This window comes from Lissotriton vulgaris, chromosome 1_1, assembly GCF_964263255.1.
Source record: "Lissotriton vulgaris chromosome 1_1, aLisVul1.2, whole genome shotgun sequence".
Classification (NCBI taxonomy): domain Eukaryota; kingdom Metazoa; phylum Chordata; class Amphibia; order Caudata; family Salamandridae; genus Lissotriton; species Lissotriton vulgaris.
The window spans coordinates 389,270,090-389,285,062 of record NC_141685.1 but is presented as its reverse complement, the minus strand read 5'-3'; the positions used below and the strand labels follow the sequence as shown (position 1 = coordinate 389,285,062).

General features: G+C 40.3%; 1 protein-coding gene across 1 annotated transcript in view; it reads right to left on the bottom strand.

Annotated features, from left to right (window-relative positions):
* The window catches only part of ZYG11B (zyg-11 family member B, cell cycle regulator), a 285,114-nt gene that overhangs the window by 57,058 nt on the left and 213,083 nt on the right, over positions 1-14,973 (bottom strand). The window contains exons 9-12 of the mRNA XM_086952450.1: positions 10,366-10,527; positions 10,230-10,277; positions 4,566-4,763; positions 4,409-4,461 (exon numbers count right to left, since the gene is read on the bottom strand). Coding sequence (XP_086808576.1) covers positions 4,409-4,461; positions 4,566-4,763; positions 10,230-10,277; positions 10,366-10,527 — 461 coding nt within the window. The remainder of the gene's footprint in view (positions 1-4,408; positions 4,462-4,565; positions 4,764-10,229; positions 10,278-10,365; positions 10,528-14,973) is intronic.

Below are 14,973 nucleotides of genomic sequence, written 5' to 3'. Positions count from 1 at the left end.
CATTGTAGTTCCAATGCAAAGGGTACCATTTCATATTGTCTCTAGTTATGAATAACCCTGGGCGTAGTTTGCGAAGTAGCACTACATGTAGTACATGTAGTACTGCGTAGTATAGCTGATGGCACGGTGTACTTGTCTGCACTGTGAAATAATTACAAATGGCATCTTGCACAGTGCCAGTTATTATAAAATAAATATCTCTATCTTTCTATGCTAAAGAGCATATAGTACTTTCCCAAAAGTGAAACTGAAAAATTAGCAAGCAGTGAGAGAGGTGATGATTTTGGAATCCTCCCTGACCTAGGGGGAGAACCAAGCAGATGCCTTGAAAGTAAAAAGCACATTGTGTTGAACGATTCAGTGGTGGTCGTATCCTCTTAGGACCACCCCAAGCACAGTTATTTGCGGAAAAACAATCCCAACCAAAGGCCCTGCAAAACATTATGGGATGAGATTAGCAGTGGGCAGTGAATATTATTTAGTATCCAGTACCAAAATAATTCTCCAAAGAGCTGCAGTTCAACTAGTCGTTACTAGATGTTCCTCACAAGTCAAATGCAAATGCTTGATGAAAGGATTTCAATGCTTTTGCATTTGACTCGTGAGGGACATCTAGTAACGACTAGTGGAAGTGCAGCTTGATGTCAGAATAATTTCAATCCACAGAGTCTATTTGTCGCCTCAAAAACTAGCTAAATTTGCAAAGGGTTTCACTCTAAGCTGTCCAAAGTGTCGAAAAGAAAAAGCTAATGATGGACATATGTTTGTAAGTTGTCCAATAATTCAGAAGTTTTGGGACCCTGTGTTAAAAGGTATGGAAGGAATACTTGGGGTCGATATACAGGTGAGCACCTCTCTATTCTTCTTTGGTCTCCTCAATGGGTATGAGAGTCTACCATTGGATTCAAATAAGCTGTGTTTTTACCTTATTTTACTGGCCCAAAGAGAAATTTGTAAATGTTGGATTAAAAGCATGTCGACCTTTCTAGACTGGGTAAATGCTATTAAATACATAATGAAATGGGATATAGCTAAAAGAAAACAGAACAGTAAGAAGGTTGTCTTTTGGGGACCATGTATAAGGTGGTTGGACAGACTTTAGATTAAATCGGGGGTATTTTAGTCCAATGACTATGCCTCTATATAGACATACTTCACCACTTGGACCAGTTCCAGGGGCGAGTAGATAGAAGAGTGGAACGGACCAATTTGAGAGGTTCTGTGTAAAGTGCAATCCATTAAGATTAGATCTTCCCCGCTGGTACCAGTACGAAAGGGGACAGCAGAGGAAATCAGCAACGTACGGGAAAGATCTAATGGCGTACGAGGACAAATAAAAAATAAAAAAATAAATCTATCAATAAAAAAAGAATTTCAATGCTGTTTTGGTTTTTAAGTATTGGCTTTTAACTTATTTCAACTTAACCCTTGTTTTTTCCAGTGCAAGCATGCTATATAGCCAATTCTATGCTTGAAGACTTTGCTTTAAAAAAACAAAAATGGGAAAAGGCTTCATCACGTTCTAGCTCGGCATGGGTATCGCTATGCTAATCCCTATGCTTAAAAACTCTGCTAGAACAACAGATATCTGAAGTGAGAAGATTGTTGGTGGTGCTGTAGGGTGCTTCAATAGGGAACTGCTCTTCACCTAAACCTTGGGAAATATCCAGAGTTTCCCGCTTCCTTTTTTGCATATATATATGTATTGGTTTATTTATAAATTTTCCGGGATCCCCACACACGGACAGGACTAGTCTACATTTATTACTTTGGTGAGAATCCTACAATGCAGAACAAATATTTTTTTTACGGAGCCTTTCTTTTGAGTCTATGTAAAAACCACAATCATTCAATATTTTGAATACAATGCCACTGACGACATACTTTGTATTACTTTGTGGGTTGCTAGGAAAGAAACGAAGGGTGGAATCTTGAAACTGAATGCTGCTTGGATATCACTGTTTGGAGAATTGGGTCAATAATTACGTCATTAGAGATTCAGCATATAAAATTAGGCACCTAAAAACCTATAGTATCGGCAAAACCATTTAGAGATTCATTCTTGCTACTGAGGGGCAGTTATTTACCAGGCAGTAGTATAATTAGAAATAATATCCATTTATATTGACACCTTTTGAAAGGAATAGGAACATCCTACTATGTGATGGTCGTAGTATGTTGAAATTAAATGTTTACCAATTAGAATTTAGCCAACTCTGAGGTAAATCTCAATAAAAATAGTTATTGTTGTAATTTCATCCCTCTATAGTCATACTGTTATTGTGAGACTTGTCTCCAAATTATAAAAAATAACCTCTGACCACACTCTATAACCATTTGCAAGGTTGTGGGAAAAGTATGTGCTGGACTTTACTTTTCGAGGGAAAAGTATGGCAGAGAGGAGGATGTATTAATCCCAAGGATTTCTAAATTAGGATGTTGTGATAATCTCAAAGTTCTTCAGCACCAGATTAAAGTAGGTTCTCCAGCTCAATCCCACAACACTCTTTATGGCTTGTCAAACTTCAGACCACATAAGAAGAACTACAATGTAGCAGCACTCCCCAATCCCAGAGCCTTTCGTTAAATCTCAGAAGCTTTTTAACCAGTTACACTATATTTATATCAAATTCCTATTGAGGAAATGGAAATATAACCCCAGATTCCCAAAAATATATACTTGCTAATTTTGTAGCTCCCAAAACAGGGTCTACAAGAGCGGGTCTTCTAGAGAGGGTTATACCGATGTTGCCCCTTCTTGTCCGTAATATTCTTGCATCAATCAAACCTCTGGAGCAATGGCTAAAAAAAATCGATTTTAAGCTCCTGTTATTAAATGTGCATGAGAACATGATCGCCTTTTAGGTATTTAATATTATCTATTTCATGCAAGACCTGCTTAAAGATCTACCTGTAATAGTTTTTGATCAACCAGTATAAATCAGCGGGACTGAATACACTTTGTGCCTAACCAAACTGCACCAATTTAACCCCACCCAGGGGCTTACTTTTTTTCTTCTATTCTCTATAACTGAATATTTAGCTTTTTCCATAATATTTTCTTTGAACTAGAAAAGTGGAGTAAACTGGTACTAACTCGGTTTGGTAGGCTCCCTACCAGAAAGGTGATTTTAATTCCAGATTGTTTTACAGAGCAGTCCAATCCAAACACCGGCAAGCAATCTTGAAGGTTGAGTGTAAGCTATTGAATATATATATATATATATATATATATATATATATATATATATATATATATATGCATAGAGCAAAAACAGGCAGTTTTTGTAGTCCACAAGAAAGGTGGTTTAGTTGTACCAGATGGAGTTAGATGTCTATTTCTTCGAAATACCTCCAGTCTTCAACTGGAAAAATCGTTTAGCAGAAAATCTGGGAAATTATCCACAAATGAATTATACCTATGAAAGCAAGGTAGTACAGACATAAATGATGTACTGCCAGCAATGCAAAATGATACTAAATGTATGCAGATTCTCTGGTGAATAAAAGTTATGTGCATTTACGTTGGAAAGGGGGCATGTCAAGACAAATAAAAACTGTTCTTGCAAGGAATAAACCGACATTTTATTTCAGATTTATAGTAACCCCTGGAGCCAAGAAACCACCCCTAGAATTAAGTTACAAAAATACATGGAAATCAGAAATGCAAATTCCATCTTTCAAATCTGAGCAGGAACAGCTTGAGCATTAATCTGCATAAAAACTGCTCATAGAAGATTTGCCCCAAATGGTAATGCAAGCCCAGTATGCTTGGGATTATGTTTTCTAGCACCATACATGTAAGCCGCAGGCATCAAAAGTAATGTGACACACTATCCCATTCCATGGAGCTGTCTTACTATGACCTGGTATACACATTTTTTGAAGATGTTTCTCTCACATATGCTAATAGTTTATGTGTTGTCTTATGATCCCAATAGTTAACGTTCCTTCATATTGGTGGTACTCATCACAAACATGTTTCAAGCCACTTGTAGAACTGCTTATTCCTGGAAGAACCATACTATATTCTCTTGATGTATAATGGGGAAAATATGTAATGTGTTACAGAGAAGATAAATGACTATTAAGGAAGTTCAGTCAACAAAAAATGACACTTTGTTCATCTGCCACTTCTTATGATTGTCGCCCACCGATATAGTGATATCCCTAACTTGCCGGCCATTATGGGTGGCTCTGATTAAAAGGGCACCAACATATAGCAAGTGCATGAGAGATGAAATTAATGATTGTATGTATTTGTATGTGCTTGATTAACTAGAGTAAAAAAAATAATCAAAGCTGGAAAATGCTACAGAAAGTTCTCTAATTGGGGGAACCGTTAATATCTTTAACTTGGAACTTGAGCTGTCAAGAACTGTAGTGTTAATAGATCGTAAGAAGTTACCTGTATGCTACCATTTCACACTCTGGAGTGGGCCAACTCAAAATTGTAGAGTGCTGGAAAAGAAGATGGTGATATTAGAGTTAAAATACACAAACTCCTAGTAAAAGCAACAACAAACAAACCTTTCTATAATTAAAAACGTAAGCCATTCCCCTACCAATTGTTGAAGAAGGTCGTCCCTCAGAGCGTCAGTAAGCGTCCAGGCCTCTTCTCCCCTGGATATTAAATGAGCAATGATTCCTGCTGCAAAGTAACTGACTTCCACTTCAGCGCTGTGTAATAATCTACTTATGTGGTCTATAAACTCCTTCCACATTAGCTCAGAATGAAGCTCTTTCACTTCAGCAATGTTGTTCTGAAAAGAAAGAAGTAATTTCCTTGTAATCCTGGTACTCCATCATTAGCATCCTTGCTGAATACATCAATACGGAGTACCTCTGCACCAGTGTGACATTCCGCAACACATTTTCATTTTCATTTTTGACAGGGAGGGACGGGGAGGAGCCCCTTCCTCCCCTTCCCTCCCTGTCATGCCCACCCTCCCTCCCGTGCACCTCCCACCTACAGCCAACCTGATCTATCGCCTGCCCTCTGACACGGACAGCCGCCGCCGTCCATGTGAGCCACGCCCCCTACCCATCACAGGCCAGCTACTAGACGAGGCTCACGCTCGTCCCGACATGGAGACTTTCGATCCCTGTGACAGACCGTGAGGCTGTCTTCCTTTGAGGTATGCCCCGGGGGGCCCATTTTAACCAACTAACCATCCGTTTTTTCGAATCGGAAGGTTACATTTACCGATCCCACCCTCTCTCTTGTTCCCCAGATTGACTCTCAACCCGCCGACCATAATTGGTTTCGGCGACCAGGATACGAACTTGCTCCGCGATCGGGAGTGAATCCAACTCTTATAACCCCGGTAAGATCGCTGCGTTGCGTGCCTGCTAGCCACCTTTATATCCCTAATTTAACCATGGGGAGAGTCTATTGTACACCGCAGGTACCTCAGCGGTCCCAATAGAATACTGGCCCGACACTCCTTCCCTTCCAGATCCACACAGCTAATTGAAAAACGCGTGTGTTTGGCCACACTACCGCCAATTCTGCACCCGGGATTACCATGGGACCAAACTACTCGAACCCGGGTAAGATCGCCTTATTTTGCTACCTTCTTAACCCACTACTGAGCGACACACGGCCACCATTGACTCTTCCCCCCCCTTTTTTTTCCTCCCCTTTCTCCCCACTCCCCCTTCCTCCCCCATGATTTTTCGTTGTACTGCAGGCCCAGTAGTTTAAGTATACCTCGGAACTAACTGATGCCCAACCACATAACCAGAAGTTCACTCCACAAATTGGCAGTTGTGTACCTCCGGCGATTGATTACCAACTATCGGCCCCAAGGTAAACGCTAACGCCCCTTAACCAACCAATGCCAGGCTAATTTCTTCTTTTTCACCTTGCCTGCATGAGGTAAATTGCGCTCCCTTGCTCTCCCTTGCGCATCTGCACCAATTATGTGCCCCTTCCGATGCAGTCGCAACCACCCTGATTCACAGACATAGTGTCCTGACTCTTGCTCCTAGTTGTGACCCCTGATTTGCGCATATCCAGCATCCTTTTCTTAAATTGGCGCCTGCTTTCCTCCTCCCTTAGCTATCCTGCCCTTCCCCTTACCACCGCGGCTCTACCACCGGTACCAATGGGCCCTCTCCCCTACTTTCCGGCATTACCCTCCCTCTGTCCAACACTCCTCTCTTTGTCCCCTTGCAGCACTGCCCACGACCCAGTCCTGATGAAGATCCTGTAGCAACCTGGATCAAAACGCCGTCGACCTTCCAGCGCAAATATTGGCGCAAAATACGAAGCGGTTGAACATATTGAATACTTTTTAAATGATCTTCTAATCTGTCTTGAACTGCCATATATCTATGAATACACTGTATATTTACTCACCAGTCACCTTGCGCCACTCACGCTGTTTCACATTGTCACCTGCGTCGCTATATTGGTTTACACTGTCGCACCTAGAGCACCACGTACAATTTGGGTTGTGTTTTTCAATTATTGTGATTTATATACTGCAGTACTGCTATAACTATATTTCTGTTCCTTTTCCCAAAAAATCTTTTATACATAAAATGATGCTTTTAGCACATATCAGAATTATATAGAGTCTCCTTGTTTCCTTTCAGATAATGTATTTACATATCTTCACTAATTGTCTTTAATTAATACCAGTTGGGACATTGTTGTTCTTATACTATTACGCCCCAATCCTAACACGGTTGACGGGTACCGTGCTCCTGTTTTATCGACAAGCATTACATCAGAGGCAGTGGGAATGAAACAACACAGATGAGGGTTCCCGATGTTGGGTACTGAGGAAGGCACCACGCCGAAATATATCTGCCGCCACTGGGACTGCCTAATTGCCAATAAAACCAGTCTTACTTGTTACCCTCGGGCTCCTGCTTCGTTCTTGTGGAGGAAGGTATATATATATATATATAATATATATATATATATATATAATATATATATATATATATATAATATATATATATATATATACCTCTTTTTTGGTAAACTGTATATAGGACCAAGCTCCTACAGTACTTGTCAAAGGATGAGATGTGAAACTCTGTATTACTGTCCCCAGTAAGCATCTAAGCCAGATCACACCACTCTGAACTTTCTAAAGTGTCTAGTTTTCGCAAATGTTTAGGGTTGGTAGGATTCCCCAGGATGTGACCGATCATTGGCCCAAATACCAAAACTAAGCCCACCCCCAAGAATGGGTAGAATTCTTGGCACTGACATAGTGTGTACTTTTCCCGCCTCATTAGATAGACCCACTCTCACATCTGGGGTACTATTTTTATCAGAAGTGTGAGAATGCAGAATAGTACATTTGTAATTATCTGTAGAGTTTCTTTAAACATTTGACTTCCAAATGTAATTCCATGTGCACAAAAGAACATTTCTTAAAACTGCTCTCAGATTCACTTGAGTAATCCCAAATTTAAAGTCCTAACCTTTATACCAAAGCTCTTTTGGGGCACATTTAAAAAGCATAACTTTTCTTCATAGGCCTTTTTATTCTTTCAATTTTATATCATTAATTGATACATGATCCGAACACAATGAAAATTAATCATAAGCCGCACCTCTCCGATTGGCTCTTGATATCACATGAGTGTGACAGATATAATGGTACATTACTTTTACAGATCAGCATTCAGTGCAAAAAACTAAATTACAGATGAAACAGTTGCACACCCATTCAATTTATTGTACTTATTATCACCATGTTTGGATTTTAAGAATATTTTTTTGATAACACTCCATAAACTGAAAGTAGGCTGGGACCAAAATAATAGTAAATAGTGACCCCCACTTAGAAAACTGCAATTAAACTGTGTTTTTAAAATCTGTCTGTCTCTAAAAGCTGGGGTGAGGACAATCTTGGTGAAGGAAACCTTTGCCAATGTTAGGAAAATTTTAGGAAAAAGCACACACTTTCTTACACAGCATCTTTGCCCATTCAAAGAAAAGCCACATTTTGGTAATTTGCTTGGTTGCCTCTTTTGAAAACCATAAACCCTGGGTAGCTTGATAAATTTCAACGTATGGGGAAAAGGGTGCAAAAGTGAAAGGAATATCTTTTGCGAAACAAAGTTATGATAGATTAAGTGCAAACTACCCTGCCAAAGATCAAAGTGTTATGAAATGATGCTTGGCCTATCTAGGTCTTCATCTTAGTGTCCGAATCCAGGCAATGGCACTTTAGAAAAGTGTGCACTTACCTACAGACTCCTTCTTTATATTTCTCTAAAGCAGTTAAAGCCAGTAATGTTTGATGCTGGCAAAATATTTTACCCCAGGCTCTTATTTGAGCAGGTATGCATGGTGTCCTCTGTGGGATTTTTTTCACAGATGAATGAGTTCTATGACTAACCATGTGCCTTGGCCATTCTGGGGCTACTGTTGCAGTGGAAAGATACACCGGTACAGCAGACAAAGTAATACTTAAACAGGCTGTATTGGAAGGACAACGTGGTGACAGCCCTCTCCAACTTGCCAGGCATAACTGACACTTGGATTTCCCTTCGCCTCACAATCTCTAAAGTGACATCTAAATAAGAACACACACAGCACTTACACCATACCAGCTAGCAACCTCATTCAGGCTCTCTTGTTTCAGCTTGATCACCTAAACTATAGGAAATATGTTATCCATTTAAATCAGGATGGTGTTCCTCTGCAAAAGAAGTAACAACTTTTAAATTGTTCATTACCCATTTTTTTGATAATTTATTCTTGGATGGTGCCTGCTGGTCCTCTCATTTTTACAACAAATAACCTGTGGATTGTAGCATTACAACCTCTGTCCTTAAATCTGAACAAATTAATTCATTGACAAGCTTTTTTTCACAACCACCTGCAGCATACGACTGTGACAGCGCATTGTGCAGCGCATACAGAACGCTGCGGCCAGGGCCTTGGTTGGCCTACCTAGGTTTTGTTCGGCGAAGGAAACCATCCGGAAGCTGCACTGGCTTCCAATGGCCCAAAGGATACAATTCAAGACACTGTGCCTATCCTTTAAAATTCTCAAACAGGACACTACTAAAATCCTTGAGAACCTGTTGACCCCCTATGTCCCTTCACGCTCTCTGAGGTCTGAAGGACAAGGCCTGGTCACGGTACCGCGTTTTAAACGTTGTAGAGCTGGAGGGCGATCCTTCCGCTATTTAGCGGCAAAACTCTGGAACTCATTACCAGTCCATATCCGTGCTCTTAATGACCTTCTTCTGTTTAAGAGGGTGCTCAAGACGCACCTTTTTCCATCCAGGATCTAATTTCTGCTACTGCCCCTGCTACTGTTTCTGCTGCCCTTTACTTCCGCTGGTAGCTGGCTTCTCTGTTGGTCAAAGCGCCGGGACGCCCCTTCGCTGGGGCAGCTGCGCACTATAAAAGTTTAATTAACATAACATAACATAACACGGCACATACGAGATCTGCGTCTGCATTTTTTTATTTTTTTTTAAAGAATATTCTATTTTTAAATGTATGATGCGGTCTACTTGGGCATCAGTAAAGCTTTTGATAATGCTTTACACAGAAGTCTGGCATGCGGGTTTTGTGTTCTTGGGTTCGGTACTGACAAGGTGAGATGTTGCAGATTTTTTGTGAAATGGGGTCCATAATTCTCAAGAACATTAGGTGACAGGTCCTTGTCTCGGGGTTTGTATTGCAGAAATATGAGGGGGGGCGGAGATGAGTGACTTAACACTCCAACACTGCCTAATCAAAGTGTTGATGAGGGGTAGAGGTTCGGAGAGAAGTGACGTGCCTCTGATTCTTCGTTGAAAAGTCGCTGTTCATGACTTTGTGGTTCAGATCCTCGTTGTTTACGAGTCTTCGTTGCTAAGACTTCGTTGTTAATGTAAGTCGTTGTTTTAACTTTGTTGTTTAGGATGTTTCCTGTGCACTTCACCACTGGTGACCCCCCACCCTGCGGTCCCTCCATGAATGGCAGCTTGAACTCCACTACATATACTATCATGAGCGTATCACATACAAACTCAATGATAAATTACACACTTTCAAGGCAGTGTTGGGTCCCTTTCTCAAGAGAGATACTGCACCCTCAGGCCGAACATAGCCGGTGACATCCCTCGTTTTTCACTCCCACCCTGCAACCTGCCTACCCCCATGCTTCATTATAGCTCAAGGATTTTTTAGACCAATGTATCAAACTAAATACAAACACAGCTGCACACTCAATACACACGAATAGGTATTCATGCCTTACCAGGAGGCCGAGTATTTTCTGTTGTATAGAGGACTCTGATGGAAAAGCCTATAAGAGTAAAACACGTTATTAGTTTTTTGGTGAAAAAGTGCCATCTAAAATGAAGCAGCAAATAAAACAGAATGTGGAAAAGTACCTCTAGAACTTTCATAAAGAGCTCCAAGCCTTGGTTTTCAATAAAGTGTCTGCAGGTAGTTGGAGATTCATCTGTAAGGTTCCAAAGTGCACTGAGAGTGAATTTTAATGTTGTATCAACTAAATTCTGATTTGTCTTCTGTTTCACTATTTGAAGAAGTTGCTGGAAAGTAATAAAAAGGACAATAAAGACATAGTTTGGAATAGGTAAAAGCAACAGTAACTCAGCTCATATGCTCATTATTGTTACCAATCTGCTAAGCTTTACAGTACTGTTAGAAGACTAAATACCTAGGTCAAACACACAAACTAGTGAATCAACACATGCCCCAGTTTAACCCTCGACTCTCTCACCCATTCAATATCCTCTATATATTGGTCTCAATGAAATAGTTATAAAAGGGAATGTAAAATTAGGAGGCATGAACAAAGTCAAACCAAGTCATGTAAGTGGATGACACATCAAAGGAAAGCAATTTGATAACAAATGATTTTAAGTGTTGTGACAATATGCAACGAGCAACAGATCGAGATCATTTGTGAATTCTGATCCTACTATGCCTGTAATTAGAACAATGCATCACCAGGTCCTTCATGATTGTTTAGCTTCATAAGGAAAAACAATGTGAATAACCCTGAGTGGGTTTATGCTCTAAAGGTACCCAAAGGGTCATGAATATCTCAGTGCTTAAGTCCACAGGAGTAACTTCTTTACATCATGATATGCAATGTATGCTGCTGCTGTTCCTTACTATAATTTGTGGCCAAGACGGAAAACATTTCTTTTTTTAACCATTTATTTTTGTCTTAAATACAGTTTGGGTCTGGATTCTTGTTTTAGCCCTTTCTTCGCACTAGAGAGGAGGAGGGATATATTCCTGTACCTGTTTTGGGGAAAGGAACATCCTCCAACACAAGCTTCTGAAGTAAGGGGTTCACTTCCTTTCAAAACAAATCCTGGTGATGTTGGAAAGATTTTTTTGGCGATATAAAAAGTTGGAGAAGATTTGAACTTGAGTTCATATCTATTCCAAAACATATTCAAGCCCATGTATCTCGTAATATTCTGCCTATCTTACAGAAGATTTGAGATACTTCCTCCCTCATGCCCCCTCTCCTCCTAAAATACCCGTTCCCCCACTAGAGTGATCAATGGAGTGAAGGGAATTAACACCTTATTGCTTTGGAGGTAGGTTTTCCTGTGGCAGCCAAAGTCTGCTGGCCTCCTTTGCCTTTCAAAGGTCTTCTATACTTATAAGGCTGACTTAGTTGCAGTTGATGTTGTTGTGGGTGCCACCGTTCATGGGATTGAGGGAATCGCTCTGGTCACATGGCTAACTGCGCTTCCTGCATTCTTTTTCTTCCCAAGACCTACTTAGGCCTCTAAGGTGTTCATGTCAGACTTCATTCGGGACATCTTGACATCTGGGTGTGATTCGAATATCGAATTGCCGGTGAACGAGTGGTTGAAGATTCTCTGTTGAGTTTTCTGTTTAAACCCCGTAAACATTAAACATGAATTGAGCCTAAGACAAATACTATGGCACTATCCAGGAGAAGATAAGTCTGAGGAATCTGCTGTAGCTGTAATAACCTAGCTGGACATAAGCATTCCAACCTGGAGAATCTCTTGAAATGTTGCCTTTCCTTTTTCTGCAGTTTTTCAATAAATCTTTAGAAATAGATCCAGAGAGATCTGCCTTAGTTGCTGAGTACGGTTGTGGCCCTTGCTGCTTTCATGCATGTGGCTCCTTTACCACACACTTTCCTCCCAACTGAATCCATCTGCTTGTTTGCCTTGTGTTGAGAAACAGCAGAAAAAGAACCAATGGCATGTGAAAGAAAAGAGCATCCTGATCAGGTGCTGTGCCGCTCCCCCTTAATATCCCGTTATGGGTAGACCATGTTTTCTAAAGGTCATATGAAAACTTGACCTCTTACTGTGGCATCTAGGGTGCTTTGGAGGGAAACAAGACCTGGGAGCTTTATTGTATGATCTCCTTTCATGTTAATTCTCCACAAGTGCTGTTTTTGGCAACAGGGGAGTTAACCTGCGAGACCACTGGTGACTTCAGCCGATGTGGTGACAGCAAAGACAGGGGAGTAGCAGGTGGTGGCGATGATGAGAAACGATAAGAGACTGACCTCCTTGGAGAATGAGTAGGCAACAAACTTAACATAGGCGTGACATCTCTGGTGGAGAGAGTACACTCTGGAGTACTCTGAATCAGAAGACCATGGCACTCTTCTCCGTTTGAGGTGACAGAGCAAATCCAATGAAAGCCCCAATTTTGAAGAAGATTTGAAAGATCGCCTTAGTTCAGATGCAGTTTGTTTAAACATCGATTGAAAGGGTCTCGGGTTTAGGATCCAGAAGATAGAAACAATATCGAAGGAGGTTTTAACATTGACTTACTGTGTCTTCTCGATGATGAGTTCTTTGACATCACAGTTGTCCCATATCTCGTCAGCAAGCATGCCGCCACAGTACCAGTTCTCAATATCAAACGGAAACATTGTCATATCTCCTTTTTCTGCGCTCCTTAGATCTAGCTCTTAGGTAAGTTCCTTGAGCCTGCAGGGGTGATGGTAGAAGTTCTCACCCCTCGGAATGTCCTGAATCTGCTTCCTGCAGCCTCACCTGCAGACCGTGAAGTCTGATCTTACACTTGCCCTTATGTGTTCATATGGAAATCTCCTGAAAAAGTGTCCGCAGTCTTGAGTGTGTTGATCCTGTGGTGGATATGTAATACAGAGATCAAGGGGTCCTTTTTCTGGTCTCAGGCAGGGCACTTCATAATGCATTCCCTTATTGTGAATGGAAAATCAAAAGATTTCAGTCAGAGAACACATGAAAAACAAAGGATGTTGAGTAAGGTAGTTTAAACTAGATTTCAAATTATTTTTAAGTAAAAAAAACTCAAAAGCCCATGCTCGGTGCTCAATGATCCTGTAGCCAGCAGTCAGAAAAACTAACATCTCTGGGGCATGATGGGATACAGAAGGAAGGGCAAGGTTACACAATAGACTCAGGGCCAGATGATGGATTTTGCTTGTGCAGCCTACTAATTAGTTTTCTCCTGCATTCCCTTTATCGTTTCTTTCGGAAAAAAGGTTTAGGAGTGATAATTTCTAGTTACTGAATGTGGTGACTATTTTCCTATCAATGGATATCCTTAACGAAAAATATTAATGAAATGGGCCATTTCTAGCCTTTTATTGGACTGGAAATAATTATTTTGAATGCATAAGTACATATTTTGTATCTACTAAGAGGGTCTATCCATCCATCTATCAACCGCAGCAAGTGCTGGGACAAAGCCTAAGTGTTTGTGTACACAACTGATGGGCTATTCATCTCGTATCCTACGCAAAGAGTGGTGAGAAAAACATATACTGATATGGAACACCATCTCTCCTGCCACTTTAGCTTACCATAATCTAGTTTCTTTTACTGTGCCTTCTATTAACCCATAGACCTACTATATTGAATTTTTAATGTTTAGCAATCTGTGCCATATAATGGCTGGATAACTAAGGCAACAAGGTAGAGATGTGCCACATGACTGTGTTGGCACAACATCAAGTCTTCGGTCCAAAGCCTTCCTTTAACAAATTAGGGACTTCTGAAAATGAGGTTTCTTTGTTTTCGCTTTCACCAATTTAATTTCACCAATTCATACAAAGGATTCGCAAAGAAAAGGCAACTAGTGGAAATGTACTGTAATGGAGCGATCTGGCAACCTTAACACACAAGTGAGCAGAGGTTTGAAAAAAGATGGAAGTGGCCTGCTATCCTGAATATTTGTACAGGATGTCACAATTAGTTCTCTAGTTTGGAGATTTTGCCCAAAAATAATGAAATCGGTATTTGCAAAACATTAGAAATAAAATGCTTTCACCAGAAAGATTGGATTACCTCCAGGGGTACCTCACACATTTCTGGACAATGACTGGAAAATCAAATTGGGTTACTGGAGATAATAAGACAGAATAACTACACTATTTGTCTTTCATCACTAGTGAAAAGGTCTGGAATACAGAGTTTAAGAAGCGTGCAGAATCTGAAAAGGTACTTTTACCAATCTCATAGCAGTTATACATTTGAAGGACAAATAGAAAGTTTCATTCAACAGATCACAGATAAAAAAATATTTTTAACATAGGAGACAAAATATCTAAAGTGTAAAAAAGGGGTATAAAAATACAATTAAAAAGTTGCAGGGATTTAATCAGAAGTAAATATTCAAGACAAATACAAAAATAAAAATCGGAAAAATATAGACTTATACATGGTATGGAAAGATTAACAGCAGGCAGAAGCGGGGTTGGAGAGAAGCATTTGAATGAGCAAAGCCAGTGGCTTCTGAGTTTAAGCTTTCAAGATCTCTTTATGTAGAAATTGACTTTTTCCCTTTCTTTTGGGAAATGGTAGACCTGTAAAATGTCAAGGACATACTGAAACTAACCCAACAGGCTTCAAATCCTAGGTGTCAATGTCGATTGCAGAATGCAGCCACGGAGTTGGGAACATGGAAGCCAAAAGATATATTTCATATGAAGTTAGTGTGACAGATTCTATTTCTCCCAAAGATGTTTTTGTGAGAGG